The sequence below is a fragment of the Impatiens glandulifera genome, chromosome 9, assembly GCF_907164915.1.
Source record: "Impatiens glandulifera chromosome 9, dImpGla2.1, whole genome shotgun sequence".
Lineage (NCBI taxonomy): Eukaryota > Viridiplantae > Streptophyta > Magnoliopsida > Ericales > Balsaminaceae > Impatiens > Impatiens glandulifera.
This window is the reverse complement of record NC_061870.1, coordinates 33394202-33413455: the sequence shown is the minus strand read 5'-3', so window position 1 is coordinate 33413455 and position 19254 is coordinate 33394202. Positions and strand designations below refer to the sequence as shown.

The 19254-nt window shown below is 28.1% G+C and overlaps 3 protein-coding genes across 3 annotated transcripts; 1 reads left to right on the top strand and 2 right to left on the bottom strand.

Annotated features, from left to right (window-relative positions):
- Positions 1-2993: 2993 nt before the first annotated feature.
- On the top strand, positions 2994-4688 carry LOC124913730 (serine/threonine-protein kinase OXI1-like). Its single transcript, XM_047454146.1, has 2 exons — positions 2994-3526; positions 3627-4688. Exons 1-2 carry the CDS (start codon positions 3129-3131, stop codon positions 4477-4479), a joined length of 1251 nt encoding a protein of 416 aa, XP_047310102.1. The 5' UTR covers positions 2994-3128; the 3' UTR covers positions 4480-4688.
- Positions 4689-6398: 1710 nt separating this feature from the next.
- On the bottom strand, positions 6399-7118 carry LOC124916300. Its single transcript, XM_047457024.1, has one exon. It carries the CDS (start codon positions 7116-7118, stop codon positions 6399-6401), a length of 720 nt encoding a protein of 239 aa, XP_047312980.1.
- A 9969-nt stretch (positions 7119-17087) lies between these two features.
- On the bottom strand, positions 17088-18615 carry LOC124914876 (cytochrome b561 and DOMON domain-containing protein At3g25290-like). Its single transcript, XM_047455496.1, has 3 exons — positions 17927-18615; positions 17552-17806; positions 17088-17475 (listed from the first exon to the last, which is right to left on the bottom strand). Exons 1-3 carry the CDS (start codon positions 18545-18547, stop codon positions 17218-17220), a joined length of 1134 nt encoding a protein of 377 aa, XP_047311452.1. The 5' UTR covers positions 18548-18615; the 3' UTR covers positions 17088-17217.
- Between the last annotated feature and the right edge of the window lie 639 nt (positions 18616-19254).

Below are 19254 nucleotides of genomic sequence, written 5' to 3'. Positions count from 1 at the left end.
GCATTTATTCCCAATATTTTATATAGACATTGTTTCCGGAGTGGTTAGGAACACCGCCATAGTCTCATGAGCCATATTTATTTATTGAGAAAAATTGTAATGAAAATCGAAATATTTAAACATATATATATATGATCCACTCAATGGAACACAAGAGTAGACAATAATAAATAAATATATATAGAAAAAAATTCTTCTATTCATCTAGTTGAAAATGATCCATTAAATAAGTATCAAATTTGTTGAGATTATAAACAAGCATAAAGATCTTTCAAAATACAATTGAATTGTGAAATAAGTCACAAAAGCTTAACAATCCACCAAATTAAGTACCAAACACATTAAATTCTCAAGAAAAAGACGACTCACCAGATAAGTAACAAATTTGTTGAGATTATAAGCAAACAAAAAAAAATTATAATTTTCAAAATACATTAATTAATCAATTAGGAAATAACCCACAAAAACTTGACAATCCTCCAAATTAAGTTACAAAGCTCCCCCACCAATTGACAATGTGAAAGTAGGTTATAGGTGAACTCATGTGGCCTCAAGCTAATACAACAACTCATTTTATTTTGAGAAAATATATACAAAGTCAACAAACCATTATTCAAAAACACTATATCTAAATATTGGTATATTATAGTCATCTAAACATTAATGCATTAAATGAATTTATCAATATTTCGAAATTAAATGCACATAAAACGTGAATAGTAATATAGTTGTGTTGCCATAAAAAATCTTTCTTACCACCTCTTAGTCTGGGCCTCTTAGTCTGATCTCTATTTTAGACTAGGCAATAAGATGTTGATACCTAAATATCCTACTCTTTAATGCATTAAATGAATTTATCAGTATTTCAGAATTAAATGTACTTAGAATGTGAATAGTAATAGGGTTGTGTTAACATAAAAAATATTTGTTATCATTTCTTAGCCAATCTATATTTTAGACTAGGGGCAATAAGATGGTTGATACCTAAATATTGGTATATTATAGTGACCTACTCATTAATGCGTTAAATGAATTAATCAGTATTTCAGAATTAAATGTACTTAGAATGTGAATAGTAATAGGGTTGTGTTACCATGAAAAATCTTTCTTACCACCTTTTAGTCCGGGCCTAGTCGATCTCTATTTTAATCTAGCGGCAATAAAATGTGAATATCTAAATATTGATATATTATAGTAATCTATTCACTAATACATTAAATGAATTTATCAGTATTTCAGAATTAAATGTATTTAGAATGTGAATAGTAATATGGTTGTGTTACCATGAAAAATATTTCTTACCCCCTAGTCCCTCTTAGTTTGATCTCTATTTTAGACTAGTGTCTTAGGGTATTTTCAGCCTTCTTGAAATAATGGGTTTGAGTCCGTCAAGAAGATTAATTGGTTAAGTATGTTTGTGAGTTAGGTGTTTAACCTGCTAAAAAGAGTCAGCACTCTAAAAAAATTCTTAATCCGATTAAAGTGTTTTTTTAGTGAATAATTTTAAGTTTTAAAAAATATATATAAATATTTGTTGGTGTAATAATAAAATAAATAGAAAGAAAATGGTGTCGTTTTAAGATCAACACGTTTTGAAGATAACTTGGGAAGGAGGGTTTAGACTTTATTGAACGTTGAGGACAGGAACAACTCCAATTTCCTCTTTCTAGAAGTAGGCATCCTATATACGTCAGCAGTTACGTCACTATTATTTATCCCCAATATTTTTATCTTCTGTTTATTAAAAGATAATTATGACCTTAATAATGTTTCATTTTGTTATAAGACTAATTTAAACTCGGAAAAAAATTAAAATTATACTCTATCTTAATTGATTTTCTTGATTTAAACTTAATCATTTCATTTTATTACTTATATTTACCAAAGTTTTTATTTTCTTTATTATTACATTAACTCTGTTTTATTTGAATGAAGTATTATAAGTTTAATATTATTTTATCCCAGTTATTTTTCAATGGTCTATAATCTATATCCCATTTCAATTATAATGTTTTTAATGAGATTTAATTTACTTATATTATTCACTTTTTTTGTGTTTTTAATTTTATTTCAAGTAGATGCAATATTCATATATCAAACAATATAAAACATTATACCTAAATTTGTAAAAGTATAAAATCAAATAAACAGTGATATCTGAAAACAAAAAATGAAAAAAGAAGATATAATTAGTTATAAGAAGATTGGATATTCAGAATATAAGAAAACAACTTTTATTCTTAAATGGATATGTATATATTTAAATTAATTCAATTCATCTTTTTTATGATAATTAAAATTGACGTAAAAATTATGATTCAACAAACAACATATTCTAGTGACGCAGACTCTTTCAAAATATGTTATAAGAATTCGGTTTATTACGAGTCAACCTTGTAATTGAAGTCGTGACCTAAATTTTTATATTATCTTTATTTAACGGGATTTTTAGTTTTCTTTTCTCTGTGACAGTTTTTATCGGACTTCATAATTTTTAATATCCTTAAGACCGACTTGATATTTTATTCTTAATATTGAAATCATCGAAAACTCTATAAGTGACGACTGTTTTATTTTATCAAAAATTTAAATAAAATATATTTGATAAAAGATGGTCATTTTTTTTTTCTTTATAGCATAATCTACAATTTATTAAAAAAATATTTTTTTTATCCATCTTTTATTTATACAAATTTTATATTAATTAAATTATATCTTTTGATATAAAATAAAAATAAAATATTAATCACAGTTTGACCATTTTTAATTATAACAAAGTTTTGAAAATAATTGGTAAATATTTCTGTAATTAATTACATATTAATATATTATGCTATTGATCTATAAGTATATTTCTGTAATTTGAATAAATAATTGATTATTGTGATTAAATCCAAATAACCCATTAATATTCCCGCGTTTGACGTAGCTCTTACCATTTCTTCATGGATACGTATCGTCACTATATAAAAGCTGTCTTTTAGAGAGAGAAGAAGTAAAAAATGGAAAACAGATAAGTGACAGAGAGTTGAGCAAAAACCATCAAACCCATTTCAACAGATCTTATAAAGTAAACAAAAACAGAGATTTCAAAGTCAGTCAGCTGTCAGTCAGTTGGCCGCCAAGCCATGGTCGAAGATGGAAGAAGCAGTTTACGCGAAGTTCCCATTCTAGATCTCAAAAACATGAAAATCATATCACCTCTAGGCCGCGGGGCAAAGGGCGTAGTCTTCCTGGTTCGAACAGAATTTCCATACAAAGAATTTCTTGCTTTAAAAGTTATCTCCAAAGCTTCCGTTGAGAACAAAGCAGTGTCTCGCAGCAAAAACGACGACTATGTTTTCAAAAGAATATGTATAGAAAGAGAAATATTGAGTCGTCTTCATCATCCACTTTTGCCAACACTTCGAGGTGTTGTCGAAACAGAGCAGATCATCGGATATGCAATTGATTACTGCCCTGGCCGTGATCTACATTCTCTCAGGAAGAAACAAACGGAAAACATGTTCTCCGATGATTCCATCAGGTAATTAATTAATTAATTAAACACTTTGCATGTTGCCTGCTGTGTTGGCTGTTTCTTACACGATCTTACGTTTATTGTTTTGTTTTGTTTTGTTTTTCAGATTTTACGCAGCTGAATTGGTACTAGCACTGGAATACCTTCATGGATTAGGGATCGTATACAGAGATTTAAAACCAGAAAACATATTAATTCAAGAAAATGGTCATCTAATGTTAGTCGATTTCGATCTATCCACAAAACTCTCCCCACCAAAATCCCCTCAAAATCTCCCAATCACCACCAAACCAGACCCATCCAAGGAGGAGAAGAAGAACAAGCGATTGCTCTGTCTTCCGAGATGTTGGAATTCGGGCGTCCTGCCGACAGAGGAAACGCTCTGTTCCAACTCAGTGAGTTCAGAACACAGTTCTGGCTCTACCACGGCGGCGAAGTCAAACTCGTTTGTCGGAACAGAGGAATACATTCCTCCAGAAATCATACAAGGAAACGGGCACGAATTCGCCGTAGACTGGTGGTGTTTAGGCATTGTCCTTCACGAGATGCTCTACGGATTTACTCCGTTCAAAGGATCAAACAGAAAAGAGACTTTTCACCGGATTTTAAACAAGTCGCCGGACCTCGTCGGAGAACAGACGCCGCTACGTAACTTAATACGGAAGCTTCTAGAAAAAGAGCCGAGTAAGAGGATAACAGGAGAGGAAATCAAGGGTCATGATTTCTTTAAGGGTGTAGATTGGAAATCAATATCGGAAATCTCGCGACCACCGTATATACCACCGGTATGCGATAAGGATTTAAATGGAAATAATGAAATAGACGTGGAGATGTTCGTCAACGGAGTATTCAAAGACGAAAACGACAAATCTTTGGAAAATGTTAAGAAGACGGACAATTGTAATCAGATCCTCGAATTTAAAGGATATCATGAAGCTAACCCTTTCTTCGTTTTCTGATTCAGTTTTTGCTTAAACGGGATCATCGGATAATAGATTATATTAACTCTATAATTCACATTTCAATGTAATAATATATCCTTTTATCTAACTTAGAAAATTATTTAATATATTTTGTGTTATATGTAAACAAGGGTAGCTCTTAAATTTGTTTTTATCATCCAACTCAATATTCAGTTATAATCTTATTATGGAAGCTTATTCATTCATCCTTTTGGTGACTCTTATTATTTAAAGCAAAACGGTGCCAAACTATAGAAAATATGGTAAAAGTCAAAAACAATAAATTATAGGTGGCCAGGGTCAAACCTTAACGGGGTGGTCTAAGCTCCTGTTGTTACACGGTTTCTAGAAGCACAATAAAATATTATGGGTTTGACTTTGATCGAACAGTTATTTTTGTTTTTGTTTGTTCAATTTAATACTTCTGTCAGGATGGATATTTACTCTTTGACTTTATCAGATACAAAATTTGATATATATATATATATATATATATATATATATATATATATATATATATATATTTGTGGACATTTTCCAATTTTAACATTAATTCAGTGACAGTGCCAAGCACCAACTAACAAAGCCACGTGCAAAAGCTAATTAATAATTTGGCACAACTAAAATTAGTTCAAAAAGAGAGGTTTAATTGATGACAATGGGGTCTTTAACTCTTAAATAGTATTGCTTGTTAGGTGGTAGGGGTAAGTTTAAATAGGATTTAAAAAAAGCATGGATGGCCATGCATATAATTTAAATGTAACCGGAATGTGTACATGTATTCAATACATAACTTAAAGTTGTTATAATATAATAATACCGATTACACAATACACATGTCCTTATTATACACCTAGTTTGATGTAGGACTTTTCTTTCTTTGTTTTAATTATTAATTCTAATATAATATCCAAATAACCAATATTTTTATTTATTTATTTATTTAAGGAAACCCAAAATCAAACAAGCTCTTCCTCATCATCCATGTGGTATAAACTTTTCCAAAGAGTCTCCCTTGCCCAAAAATCTCCGGATGGAGAGGAAATGTCTTTCCTGTTTTCTAAAAAAATAAAAAAAAAAATCAATCCTTTTAAATAATTGATTACAAAATTTGAAAGATTATATGTTCAGGACTCCAGGGTAAGACGGTTAAAATCTCGAGTTAACTCTTAAAATTTTAAGATTTTACAATTTCACGTAAGGTTAACGAGTCTAATTTTAAATAACTCTTAAATAAATAAATTCTTACAATTTTAAATTTACGATAATAAGATTTTACGAGTTTATAAATAATTTTGATTTTACAAATTTATACGATTTTATTCTTAATTAAACAAACAAATTTATATTTAAAAATTAAAAAATAAAGTTATTTTTTATTTAAATAAATTGATTAATATAATTAATTTTTTAAGTATAATTTTTAGTAATATTATTTATTTATTATTATTTTTTAATTATTTTTATATTTAAATATATAAAATTTTAAAATTAATTAAGTATAAAATACTTCATTGTATATAAATAATAATAATATATATCTATTATTTTTTCAAATTAAACTCTTACCATTTTAAGACCAGCTATATACATATATTTATATATTATATACTTATCACTTCCAACAATTAATTAATTAAATTTTGTTCAATATGGTTCTATAAGAATTGAGTTTATTATAATTTTTCATTGTGAATTTCAAACACATGGAGCATGTTTTATCATTACGTGATTATAATGGAGATCATGAGATTTGGGTCATCTTCATTTTTCAACATTAAAATAAAATAAAATAAAAAAATTAAAGAAACACCAGTAGTACAAACAATGAAACAATCCTTAAATCATCACAAGTCTTTGCTGAAAATACACCAAAAATTGAACTAGTCTTACAAAAGGAAATAGTACTCTATATATCAGCAGAGTCTTCTTCCCTTGGTCGGTCCACCATGATTTGAACTTGAAGCAGCAGAGCTCTTTCCAGGGTTCATAAGAGGTGGCTTTCTAATAGGAAGACAATTATTCCTATGCACAGTATTCATCTTCAAAGCTTTTAAATTCTTCACCTCTTGACTTTTAAGAAGTTGTGTTTTTGCCTTCTTCAATATGTTGCTTTTGGTGTTAGTTGTGCTTGGACCATATCCTCCAAAGAAACTTCTTTTATTAGATGGTGCAACTTCGTTACAGATCTTGATTTGTCTCTTCTGTTTACGTTCATCTTCTTGTTTGTAAAGTTCCTTCATTCTTTGGAAAGACTTCTCTTGAGCATCTTCAATATCCTTCTTCTTCTTTGCATAGTACAACATTTTCCACTTAAAAGATACATTATTCTCACGCATTCTCTCAATAACAAGATTGACGTTATCTACACTGAACTCTGATTGATAGAATCTTTTCCATAGTTTGTTCGTCACTTGGCTAAGATCCCTTCCTTTGGTTGATTCTTCGATGTGCGCCAACTGTTGGATTGTGCAATGAGATAGGATTGAATCTAGAATATTTATATCGGTTTCTCCTACGTCCCCAAGATATTTAAGATCATCTATTGCTTTCTTTACACAAAGTTCAACAAGTGTGGATGGAGGAGGACTAGGGTTCTTCTTTCTTTCAATCATCTCTTCATCAATGGATCTCATCTCTCAATTAACAAACTATTGAACTTTGGAAATCCAAGGTTTCGAACAAAGAAGATTATGGGATCAACGATTAGATAGGATTGGATTTAACCTGTTAAACTGTTTTATAGCCGAAAATAAAATAAAATTAGTATATATACCACAAGATTTTAGAATATTTAATCGATCTCCCTAACAGATTTTATTCTTTCTATTTCTAAAAAACAAATCTTCCTATTTCTAAAATTAAATTATTACCTTTTATTTGTAAACTCTAAACCCTAATATGTATTATTCCTTAATTTATATGATTTTTTCATTATTTTGATCATATTAATATTATGGATCAATTTACATAAATTTATTTTTTTAAATTGCTTATCAATCCTTTGTAAAAGACAGTTTTAACTATTGTTTAAAATAATTAATAAACCTACTTTACATTGCTTAATTGCAAAATTCTTGAATTTCTCAATTAAATTAATTATTTTTTTATAAATTTATTGGATATTATTTATATTTTTTTTATATTTAACTCTTTATTTCAAATAATAAAAACTAACTACTTGTATAAAAAATAACTGTAAATATTATTTCTAACAAAAAAAAAAATAATTTAAATATTTACAAAGAAAAAAAAAGTATTTTCAAAACAATTAAATCATCTTTAAGATTATATATTAATTTGAAATAAAAATAATAGTTCTATAAAATATATTTCATAAGCAAAAGGGGTAAAAATGAAGTGTTACGATCAAATTATACAATTAATATCCGTATCTTGTAATAATTAAAACATTATTTCTCGTATCGTATCATATCATATAATATAATATCTCTGTTCTGTTCTGTTCTGCTCTTTCAAACAACAATGGCGTCTTCATCTCTGACTCTCCACCTATCCGCCATATCTACATTACTGTTCCTCTCTTTGATTACACCGGCGGCGTTATCATTCTCTAATCTCGCCGGCGTTAAATGCATTTCCCAGAAATTCTCCAAAAACAGGGTCTACATAAATTGCGTTAATCTTCCCACTCTCGGCGCCCATCTCCATTGGACCTACTCCAATCACTCGTTATCCATCGCCTTCATCGCCCCACTAGCCAGCCCCGATGGCTGGATATCATGGGCCATTAACCCCACATCGACCGGAATGATCGGTGCTCAGTCGCTCATTGCCTTCAAAGACTCCAACGGGTCAGTCTCGGTTAAGACCTTCAACATCACTTCTTACTCCTCCCTCATACAATCTAGTAAGCTCGAATTCCCATTATCCGATCTGAGCGGGGAACAGTCCGGTCAGACGATGCGGATCTTTGCCAAGTTTGTGTTACCGGCTGCGAAATTGACGACGATCAATCACGTTTGGCAGGTAGGTACAACCGTCATTGACGGATTGCCGATGCAGCACGATTTTGGTTCTGAGAATTTGGATGCTTATGGTACGCTCAATTTGTTAAGCCATGTTTCATCAAATGAGTTAGGTTCTCCGGCTCCGGCGCCGGCACCGATCCCACTCACAGGCGGTTCATCACAGTGGCCGCCCAGCAGCGGTGATGAACAGAGTAGTGACGGTAGTATGAAGATGAGTAATCTATGTTCAATATATTTATTTCTCTCTTTCTTCTTCCTAGCTTCAAATGTTCTGTTAGATTCCTACATATATTCATAGTACTTGGAATGCATTTCATTTTAATGGTAGAAAAATAAGGGTTTAAATCTATTATTTCAAATGATATATTTAATTAAGTATCACTCTCACCAAAATTAATTATTTTAAACAATAAGTTAAAATTAATGAAGAGAAAAAAGAAAAAATTCACATATATTTTATTGAAAATATTATAAAGTAAAACATAAATTTTGAAATTAAAGATCTCAATCTCTCGAAAAAATAATGATTCTTATAAGTTTTTTTTACGTTGGTTTTAGTTTTTTTTAGGAGATATCATTCTTATATATAACTAGCATGAATCCCGTGCATTTGCACGGATGAAAATATATATAAAATATTATTTATTTATAAATATTTTAGATAAATTAAGTTTTATTTTAAACTTAATATTAACTTATATTGTATCCCTTCGGCACTCACTTAACCGCTCAATTGACCCTCATCTTGTGACTCATATTTTTTTATATGCAATTTTTATCCCTTCGGCAAATCACTCATCAATCTTAGTCGACCTTAATTATGACTCACACTTTTCATATGACTCCATCTCTCGACAAACCACTCACCAATCTTATTCAACCTTTTTTTATTTCCACTTTAACAAATCAACAACCAATCCCCCAATTGATCACAGACTTCTTATCCAACATCAAACCAACCACTATCCAACATTCATCTCGTGACCTCACACTTTCAAATACTCGTCAAACCAACCATTAATTTCAACCTCACACTCGACAAACCACCCATCACCCGACCTTCATCTTGTGACCTCACACTTTCAAATGCTCGTCAAACTCAACCAATAACCCTCCAATTGACCATCATTTTGTGACTCACACTTTTTCATATGCCTCTATACCTCAATAAACCACTCACCAATCTTAGTGAGCCTCTCTTTTACTCTCACTTCAACAATTCAACAACCAATCCTCAAATTGATCACAAACTCTTATCCAACGTCAAACCAACCAACCATTAACCACCATCCGGCATTCATCTCGTGACCTCACACTTTCAAATGCTCGTCAAACCAACCACTAATTCTGACGTCACACTCGACAAACCACCCATCACCCGACCTCCATCTCGTGACCTCACAATTTCAAATGCTCGTCATACCAACCATTAATTCAAACCTCACACTCGACAAACTACCCACCACCCGTCCTCCATCTCGTGACCTCAAACTATTAAATGTTCATCAAACCAACCACTAATTCCGACATCACACTCGACAAAGCACCCACTACCCGACCTTCATCTCGTGACCTCACAATTTCAAATGCTCGTCATACCAACCACCTAACCTCCATCTCGTGAACTCAAACATTTAAATGCTCGTCAAATCAACCACTAATTCCAACATCACACTTTCAGATGTCTATGATTTGTTTAAAATTTTGCATGTATTGGGATTCGAACCCTGGTCTTCCGCATGAAATGTGTACACTTAAACCGCTAGACCACTTATGATTGTTGAAATAATTTTATTATTTTGTGTATGCATATATATTTTATATTTAATATTTATTATCAATTAGTTAATTTTTATATTAACATAAAAATTATTTATACTCATAAAAAAATATTATATATATATATATATATATATATATATATATATATATATATATATATATATATATATATATATATATATAATGAGTGAAAAAATGTATGATAAAAGATAAAATATATTTATATAAAATTAATGATTAAAACTAATATATAATATATATATATATATAAAAATATAAGGTAACCAATAAATATAAAATTATGAATGTAGGTGCATTTATAAAAATTAAAAAAAAATGTTTATATTTATATATAAATAAAATAAATATAAAAATTATGAAGTTAGATTCATTTATAACCAATTTTTTTTTTTGTTTATATCTTGAATTAATAATAATATAAATAATGTTTTAGATAATATATGATAATGAAATGTATATTATATATAATATATATAATAATGGAAAAAACAAAATTTAATTAAGAAATAAAAAAGAGGAGAGAGGAGAGAAAAAATATTTGATGATATGAATTATATATGGATTAAGGTGGTGCTTGTTGACTTTAAACATTATTATATATATAGATTGTTATTATTAAATATAAAAATAAATATGTTATGTAATATCATATATTTTAATATAACATTATTGATAAAAAAAATATTTTATATTATTAGTCTAAAAAAAATATAAATATTTATATGGTAAAAGACAGTAAAAAATATATAATAACTAAATTAAGGGAGAGAAATATATATATATATATATATATATATATATATATATATATATTAAAAAAGAAACTTATATATATATATATATATATATATATATATATATATATATATATATATATATATATATATATTAGGAAAGAGAAAATAATTAAGATAAATAATTATTAGGAAAGAGAAATTATGAAATAAAGAGAAGGAGAGAGGAGAGAGGAGAGAGCAAATATTTGATGATATGAATTATATATTAATAACGTAGATTAATGGTGTGCATGTTGATTTAAACATTATTATATATATATATTTTGTTATTATTAAATATAAAAATAAATATGTTATGTAATATTATATATTTTAATATAAAATTATTGATAAAAAATATTTTATATTATTAATGCAAAAAATATAAATATTTATATGGTAAGAAAAGTAAAAAATACTTAATAATTAAATTAAGGGAGAGAAATATATATATTAGGAAAGAAATTTATATATATATATAATTATTTGGAGAGAGAAAATAATTAAGATAAATAATTATTAGGAAAGAGAAATTACCTTATTTTATTTGTTAATGATTGTGGAGAGAGCGTGTGATACACCTCCAACATTTTAAATTAAGCGTTATTAGATATATATGTAGATTAATGGTGTGCATGTTGATTTAAACATCATTATATATATATATATTTTGTTATTATTAAGTATAAAAATAAATATGTTATGTAATATTATATATTTTAATATAAAATTATTGATAAAAAATATTTTATATTATTAATGCGAAAAAATATAAATATTTATATGGTAAGAAAGAGTAAAAAAGACTTAATAATTAAATTAAGGGAGAGAAATATATATATTAGGAAAGAAATTTATATATATATATAATTATTTGGAGAGAAAAAATAATTAAGATAAATAATTATTAGGAAAGAGAAATTACCTTATTTTATTTGTTAATGATTGTGGAGAGAGCGTGTGATACACCTCCAACATTTTAAATTAAGCGTTATTAGATATATATAGATATTATCATATATGTGTTTTTATTCTCAATCCTACGACTAGAGACTCAATATATTATGAATTTTAAAAAATATATATATTTTTTTAATAATATATTATAAATAAAAATATAGAACTATTAATCATAGTATTAAAATAACAATAAATTTAATTTCATTAACAAAATTAAAATTTGATACAATATTTTACATTATGTAGAGGATGATTTGGATTATAAAAATAATATAAAATTTTAGTCATTAAATATGTTAATAAAAATGTCACATTTACTAAATTCATATAAATAAAATTTTAAAACTTAAGTGACAAATTTGATATTTTTATTCAAATTTGTACATAAAATTGACATTTCTTCTTAAATATTTTTGGATAAAAACTTAAAAATTATTAATTTATAATAATAAAATAAATTTTTATTTCAAAAATAATTTATATATAATATTTTAATTAATAAATTAATTTTCTAAAAATATGTTTAAATTTAAAAAAAAAAAGGAAAAAACTAAACAAATTATTATAAATAAAGGTACAATATAATTTTATATATATAATTTTATGTTTGAGACATAAATACAAAAACGTCATGTTTTTCTTTCTATTTTTCATATAAATACATATACATTCTATTTTTAAAAGTCTAAGTAATTTTAAATATAGTGTAAAATGATTTAGTTGAAAATAGGTAAAATAAACCAACACAAAAGAGGATTTAATATTGCATATTAATGTGGAGATATCTTAGAAGATATTTTCCTGAATTTTGTTTAGTGAGTTGATATAAAATCTTCTGAAGTAAATTAAACTTTACTAAATATTTTATTCAAGCTAAAGGTATTGAAACTATTTTTTTTTGGAAAAAATTATATATAATATTTTTTGACACGTGCTATTTAGTAATAATACTAAGTATATCCTTGTAAGTTTCTAATAAGCAAGAGATAGGGAATGGACTTGGCTATAAGGCCTTTATTTTATGTTACAATGTCTAAGAAAAAAGCCCAAACTTTACTATTATAAATATACATATATTAATATAAGGCCTTTATTTTATGTTACAATGTCTAAGAAAAAAGCCCAAACTTTACTATTATAAATATACATATATTAATAAAGAGAAATGAATATATTAATAAAGAGAAATGATTAGGCGAGGAAATTTGGTGAGGGAATGATTATATTAATAAAGAGAAATGATTAGGTGAGGGAATTTGGTGAGTGAATGATTTGGCATAATCTTGTTCGCTAAAAAAATTAAATAATTTGTCTCTTTTATCTATTTCCTCCCACTTTTACATTTTCTAACCAATGAAGGTGATGCCAAGTCATTCCCTCACCAAATTCCCTTACCAAATTTCCCCTCTCTATCACTTCTCTTATTTTAATTTCAATAATTTTATATATAATTTTGAAGTGTTAAATCTAAAAATTTGATTTGTATACATAAATTATGATATAATATATAATGTAATTCATATTAATACTCTCTGCTAAATTTATTATGTTTTGGAGGTGGTAATAGTTTATTCAATGAAAACAATTTATTTAAAATGATTGGGTTTGAGAATGTGTGAAAGGAAATTTGAAAGGTACACAATTTGATTCATTTCACGTAATTCTTTTCTCGATAAAGGTTCATTATTACTTAATAGTGTAAAAGGTAATAAATAAATAATATATTAAATATATTTTTGTAATTATATTATATTATAAGATATTATTTAGAATAAGATGTCTTATATTTTGCAAAATAAGGTTAGCAAAACCTCTCCTCCCTCACATTTGATCTCCATCGCTCGCCTTCATTAGCACCCTTTTGCGGGTCGCGGCGGCTAAGAAGCTACTGTCTATTCTTTTTCTTCAACTATTATTAAATGTAAGTCTTCTCTTCTTTCTAACTTTGGATTTCATTCTGTAATTTCCGGATGTAGCTTTCTTAATGACTCTAAAGCCGATTAATTGTCTTCTTAGCTCATTGTTTCTTTCATTCTATGGTATCATGGTATCGTGATTACTCGATTTAGATCTGAAAGATGTTTAAAGTATTGTTAACAGTTTAGCTTATTTGATAAATACATATTCTTTCACAGATGTTATGCGAAGCCTATTCAGGATAACCCATAAATTGGCTGTAAATGCTGGCCGAACGAGTGGTGTCTTTTCCAGCGGCAGAAAGGTCTTACAAGAGGGTTCCTATAGTAATTGAACAATCATCTAGAGGCGAGAGAACTTATGACATCTTCTCTGGCCTTTTAAAGGAACGAATCATTTGCATCAACGGGAAGATCTGCGATGATGTGGCTAATGTTGTAGTAGCGCAACTTCTATTCCTCGAGTCTGAGAACCCGTCCAAACCAATCAACATGTATATGAATTCTCCAGGAGGTGTTGTTACAGCAGGTTTGTTCTTGTTTTAGCTTTTTTCTAAATTACCCATTACTATCATTAAGCATATGTTTTTTACTTACTTATTTTGTTGTTATATAAAATGATATAGGTCTTGCTATCTACGACACAATGCAGTATATCCGATGTCCCATAAACACGATGTGTTTGGGGCAAGCTATGTCGATGGGCTCACTCTTGCTGGCTGCAGGGACAAAGGGAGGAAGACGTTCACTCCCAAATGCATCGATTATGGTTCATCAACCTTCTGGTGGGTACAATGGGCAGTGTATGGATCTTACCATTCATGCGAAGCAAATGGCTAAGATGTGGGATTCATTGAATGCATTGTATTCAAAACATACTGGACAAACAATAGAAGTAATCCAGAAGAGTATGGAGAGAGATAATTTCATGACTCCTGAAGAGGCCAAGGAATTTGGGCTAATTGATGAGGTTGTTAACAAACGACCCCTAGAATTAGTTGCTGATGCCGCCGATCAAAATGCTGCATCTGAGAAAGTTTAGTGGGTTTTTGAAAACCTATATTGCTTTGATTGATCGTAAATTTGTTTGTTTTAATGATATTATGTTAGCCCATACAATTAATTTTTTAAAGCATTTTTTTTGCAATATTAATCTCAATTTTTTATGTAACAAAATGGTGGAAATTGTTATATAATATTGTCAAATATCTCCTATTATTTTATCATATTTATCCTTCATTATCATTTTCTAGTATTTTTAAAATAATAAAAAAAATTATTTTGTTAAGTATGAGAACATAAATAAATTTTATGAGGAGTGGTATGGTAGAGAATGATGTGTCACTATATTACTAATTAAAAAAAGAATAAAATGTAAGAAGAACGAAAAACTTTGTTATTTTTTCAATCAATCAAATTACGTGTCACTAAAATTCTATCTCCCAATCATTTCTCAAATTTTATACAATTAAAAGTGAGATAGGAGGGGATGCGTCAATTATGAAAAACATGTAAAGTGATTAGAGGTGTTAATTGATAAATAAAGAAGGTTGAATGACAAGTCATTTTTAAAATGTGATTTAAAAAAAAATATATATTAATATATAATAATAAAATATATATTTTTAATAAAGAATAATTTAATATTTTAAATAATAAATTTAGTGATATAATTAGAAGGGAATTAAATATTACGATTAATTTAAAATAAAAATAAAACAAACTTTATTTCGTTCATTAATTTAGGATGTGAGTGGATGATTTCAACTTGTCACACCACCATCATTTTCACTGTTGCCATTATATGGGAACTCATTACACTTTTTTTTTAAATGAAATTCAAATAAACATATATATATGTATACAAGTTTATTAAATACTATATTTTTTACAATAATTACAAATTTACTAAAAACATAGTTGAATTCAATGATTACACCGTAACAACTATTCTACAACTATAATGATAGATGATTAGATCCTTCTAAAATGCTGGTTTGATTAATTTAATTTCACGTGCAACACAAAAAATGGTAAAATAAATATATACGATCACTTTACAAAGAAGAGATTGGAGGATGGGTAAGTGGTCATAGTCAGCGTGCCTTTAAAAAAAAGAAAGTCGAATCAATCTTTACCACAATTTCTTGTAACTTTAACTATATAACATTATTATTATTATTATTATAACAACGTTGCTTTACTACCTAATTTATTTATTATTTATAAATACCTATAATAAAGCTCTACCTGTTATTTTAGCACTTCAATAATATATAATAATACCCTTTTTAAGATAAATCCCATTTACATTATAAGGAAAGAAAAATGCTATTATATCATAGGCTAGTTTAGTAGTTAGTTTCTAGTCATAATATCAAATAAATAAATATGGAAATGAAATGAAGAATGTAAGAATTTTATTATTTTAGTTCCAATTAAACAAAGAAGTACTATACAATCAAGACAAAAAGAAGTCTTAAAAACAACAAAATACAAAGCATCGTGGACGACTTTATTTAAATTAAGGTTGGTGAATTTGATAGGTTAAACTTTCTTAATTAACTGTTAGCTAGTCGCTAATTACTTACATACGAACATTTAAGAAATAGTAGAACATTTTAATTAAGGTAACTAGCATTCATGTTGAGAAATTGTTTAAGCAATATATTTAGATGTTTTCTAAAATTGAATTATTTCGTTTGGGATTTCTATTTTGATTGAATTTGCAATATCAGTTCATTATTTAAAATTCTCCCAGTTTTTATATGAATTGTTTATAATATATATTTTTTTTTTATTAAAAATGAAAATTTTAATTTACATTACATTGTTATATACTCTATAAAAACATAAAATTTTCAATAAAAAAGTTTATAATATGGTATAAACGATGCCCGGGAATTCACCGAAACTAAATTAGTCGAGATGTTAAGAAATCTCCGAAATATATTGTAGAATTCAAAATTAGACATTAAGAACATCTAAATTAGTTCATAAGAAAGAAGAAGAAGAGATTAATATATATATATATATATATATATATATATATATATATATATATATATATATATATATATATATATATATATATATATATATATATAGATATATATATATATATATATATATATATATATATATATATATATATATATACTAATTTCAAGAAGTATAAGAGCATTGAACCAGGAATAGAGAAATAGAAATGAAGAAGAAGAAGAAGATAGGTAGGGTTCTTCAGATGTACAACAAATGATGAGTAATTAAGTACGTACCGGCTGCAGTCTACTTTGAATTCGTCTTCTTCCTCCTGAGGACGATGATCCAAGTAATAGCTTCTAACACAATTGCCAGTCCTCCAATGGCTAATATCACCGCAATGTAAGCAGATTTCCACATCTTTTCTGGACTCAGTATGTGAAAACCCTTTAAGATATTAATTATGCTGATAACGATTATAGTATATCCAATGCTGTGATGATAAATATTCCAGTATAATCGAAACTTATGCTCCTTCTTAGGCCTCAAGAACAAAGCACACATCTGCACACATTTCATTCATCAAAAATCATCATCATCATCATCATCATCCATTTTCATCAATCAATTAATCAATTACCTGAACCGTCGCAAGACTAAACAGCGTGATCCCAAGATTACGATGATCAGAGTACTGCACCCCTACAGATTCACTCCCGAGCTTCAGTCCGGTAACCCAACCTGCAACACCAATGGCGTAGGCTGATAATTGGCAGGAAGCATGAAGGTAAAACCATGCCGGATCAGCAGACTCAAACGTTCTTAAGTATCTCGCGATAATCACTCCTACGGGAAACAGGATTCCCCAACTCACACCATTCAATATTCCGTGGATCTGATCAAAACAACATATATTACGTTACGGATCATCCATCTATTCTAAACAACGATGAATTACAACCGTTCCTTAATCTACAGACAGTCATCTACAATTCTACAAATGATAGAAACTTACATTTTTTCTTTTGGTTCTCGAATCAGTACCGCTTGCAGTATTACTCTGTCCATTCAACAAATCCAGCGTCCCCTTCGAAGCCAGATTTTGCGCTAAAAAGTCATGTTTCGCCGGAAAACCGTCCGTAACCGCCGGACCAATCTGCCAGACCTGATTAATCGTCGTTCCCAAACTCTCCGGCAATGTAATCGCCGCGAATATCCTCATCTGGCCGTTTGAGTAATCAGCGGTCATATCCGTCACATCAAAGGAAAGCTTCGACTCTAAAATCGAAGAGTACGAACTTATATTATACGTCTTCACCACCATCGATCCGTTTGAGTCCTTGAAAGCGACTAATGTCTGAGAACCTGCCATTCCAGTAGAGGTCGGATTAATGGCCCATGAAATCCATCCATCGGTCTTTGAGGGAGACGAGACAAAGGCGATTGATAGAGAAGATTTGGAAGCATCGTAAGTCCAATGGAGATAAGATGACAGTTGTGTAAGATCGCTGCAGTGATTATAGAGCTTGTTGTTTGTGAATTTCTGAGATGTGCATGTGAGCGCTTGTGAAGATGAGATTAACGAAACGGCCAAGAAACCACATAGAATAAGAACACGAAAAAGAAAAGCTGCCATTGATGAAGGGCAACCGTTTCAGAGAAGAGAGAGAGAGAGTGACGACAGGAGAGAGAAAGTGTGGCAGAGGAAGGAGGACAAGGATATATTCCGCCAAACAGCACAATGTAAATAGGCCTTTCTTTGGCCATATTTTCACTCTTGCAAAAGTTTAAGGACCGATATGCACTATTAATTTAAATTTAGGGTGAATATGACACAAATATATTTTACTTTTGAAATTCTTTTAATTCTATGAATAAATAAATAATTATAAATTTGATAAAAATGAGCCTTTCATTTTATTTATTTTATCAGTATCTAGATTATGATTTTGTTTATATATAGTATGAAAATTAAGAGTAAATAAAAAAGTGATTTTTTACTAAATTTGTAAATTACTGTAATAAAATTGTTTGAATAATATTTAATTTTGTCAAATGATAATTTTTTACATTTTGTCCAATATATATATAATATATTAAGAGAGAATAAGAATAGAATATTTGTCTCTCTTAAACACTATCTTTTAATTAAATAAATAGTCTAAATTTAATAATATAATTTAAATTTAAAATCTTACTAATAATATAATTTAATTCAATTAAATAATCAAATCGTACTTTTTTTTTCTGATTCAGTAAATAATTTTGGTTATATTTAATAAATTTATTTTCATATTCAGTGTCTTAAACTACTTTAATAAGTTTATTATTTAATGAGAAACT

Coding starts and splice junctions, on each gene's coding strand:
- LOC124914876 (XM_047455496.1), bottom strand. CDS start 18,547: ATGGCAGCTTTTCTTTTTCGTGTTCTTATTCTATGTGGTTTCTTGGCC. Junction 17,807..17,926: donor CGAGAACCAAAAGAAAAAAT/GTAAGTTTCTAT, acceptor TGTTTTGATCAG/ATCCACGGAATATTGAATGG. Junction 17,476..17,551: donor TTAGTCTTGCGACGGTTCAG/GTAATTGATTAA, acceptor AAATGTGTGCAG/ATGTGTGCTTTGTTCTTGAG.
- LOC124916300 (XM_047457024.1), bottom strand. CDS start 7,118: ATGAGATCCATTGATGAAGAGATGATTGAAAGAAAGAAGAACCCTAGT.
- LOC124913730 (XM_047454146.1), top strand. CDS start 3,129: ATGGTCGAAGATGGAAGAAGCAGTTTACGCGAAGTTCCCATTCTAGAT. Junction 3,527..3,626: donor TTCTCCGATGATTCCATCAG/GTAATTAATTAA, acceptor TTTGTTTTTCAG/ATTTTACGCAGCTGAATTGG.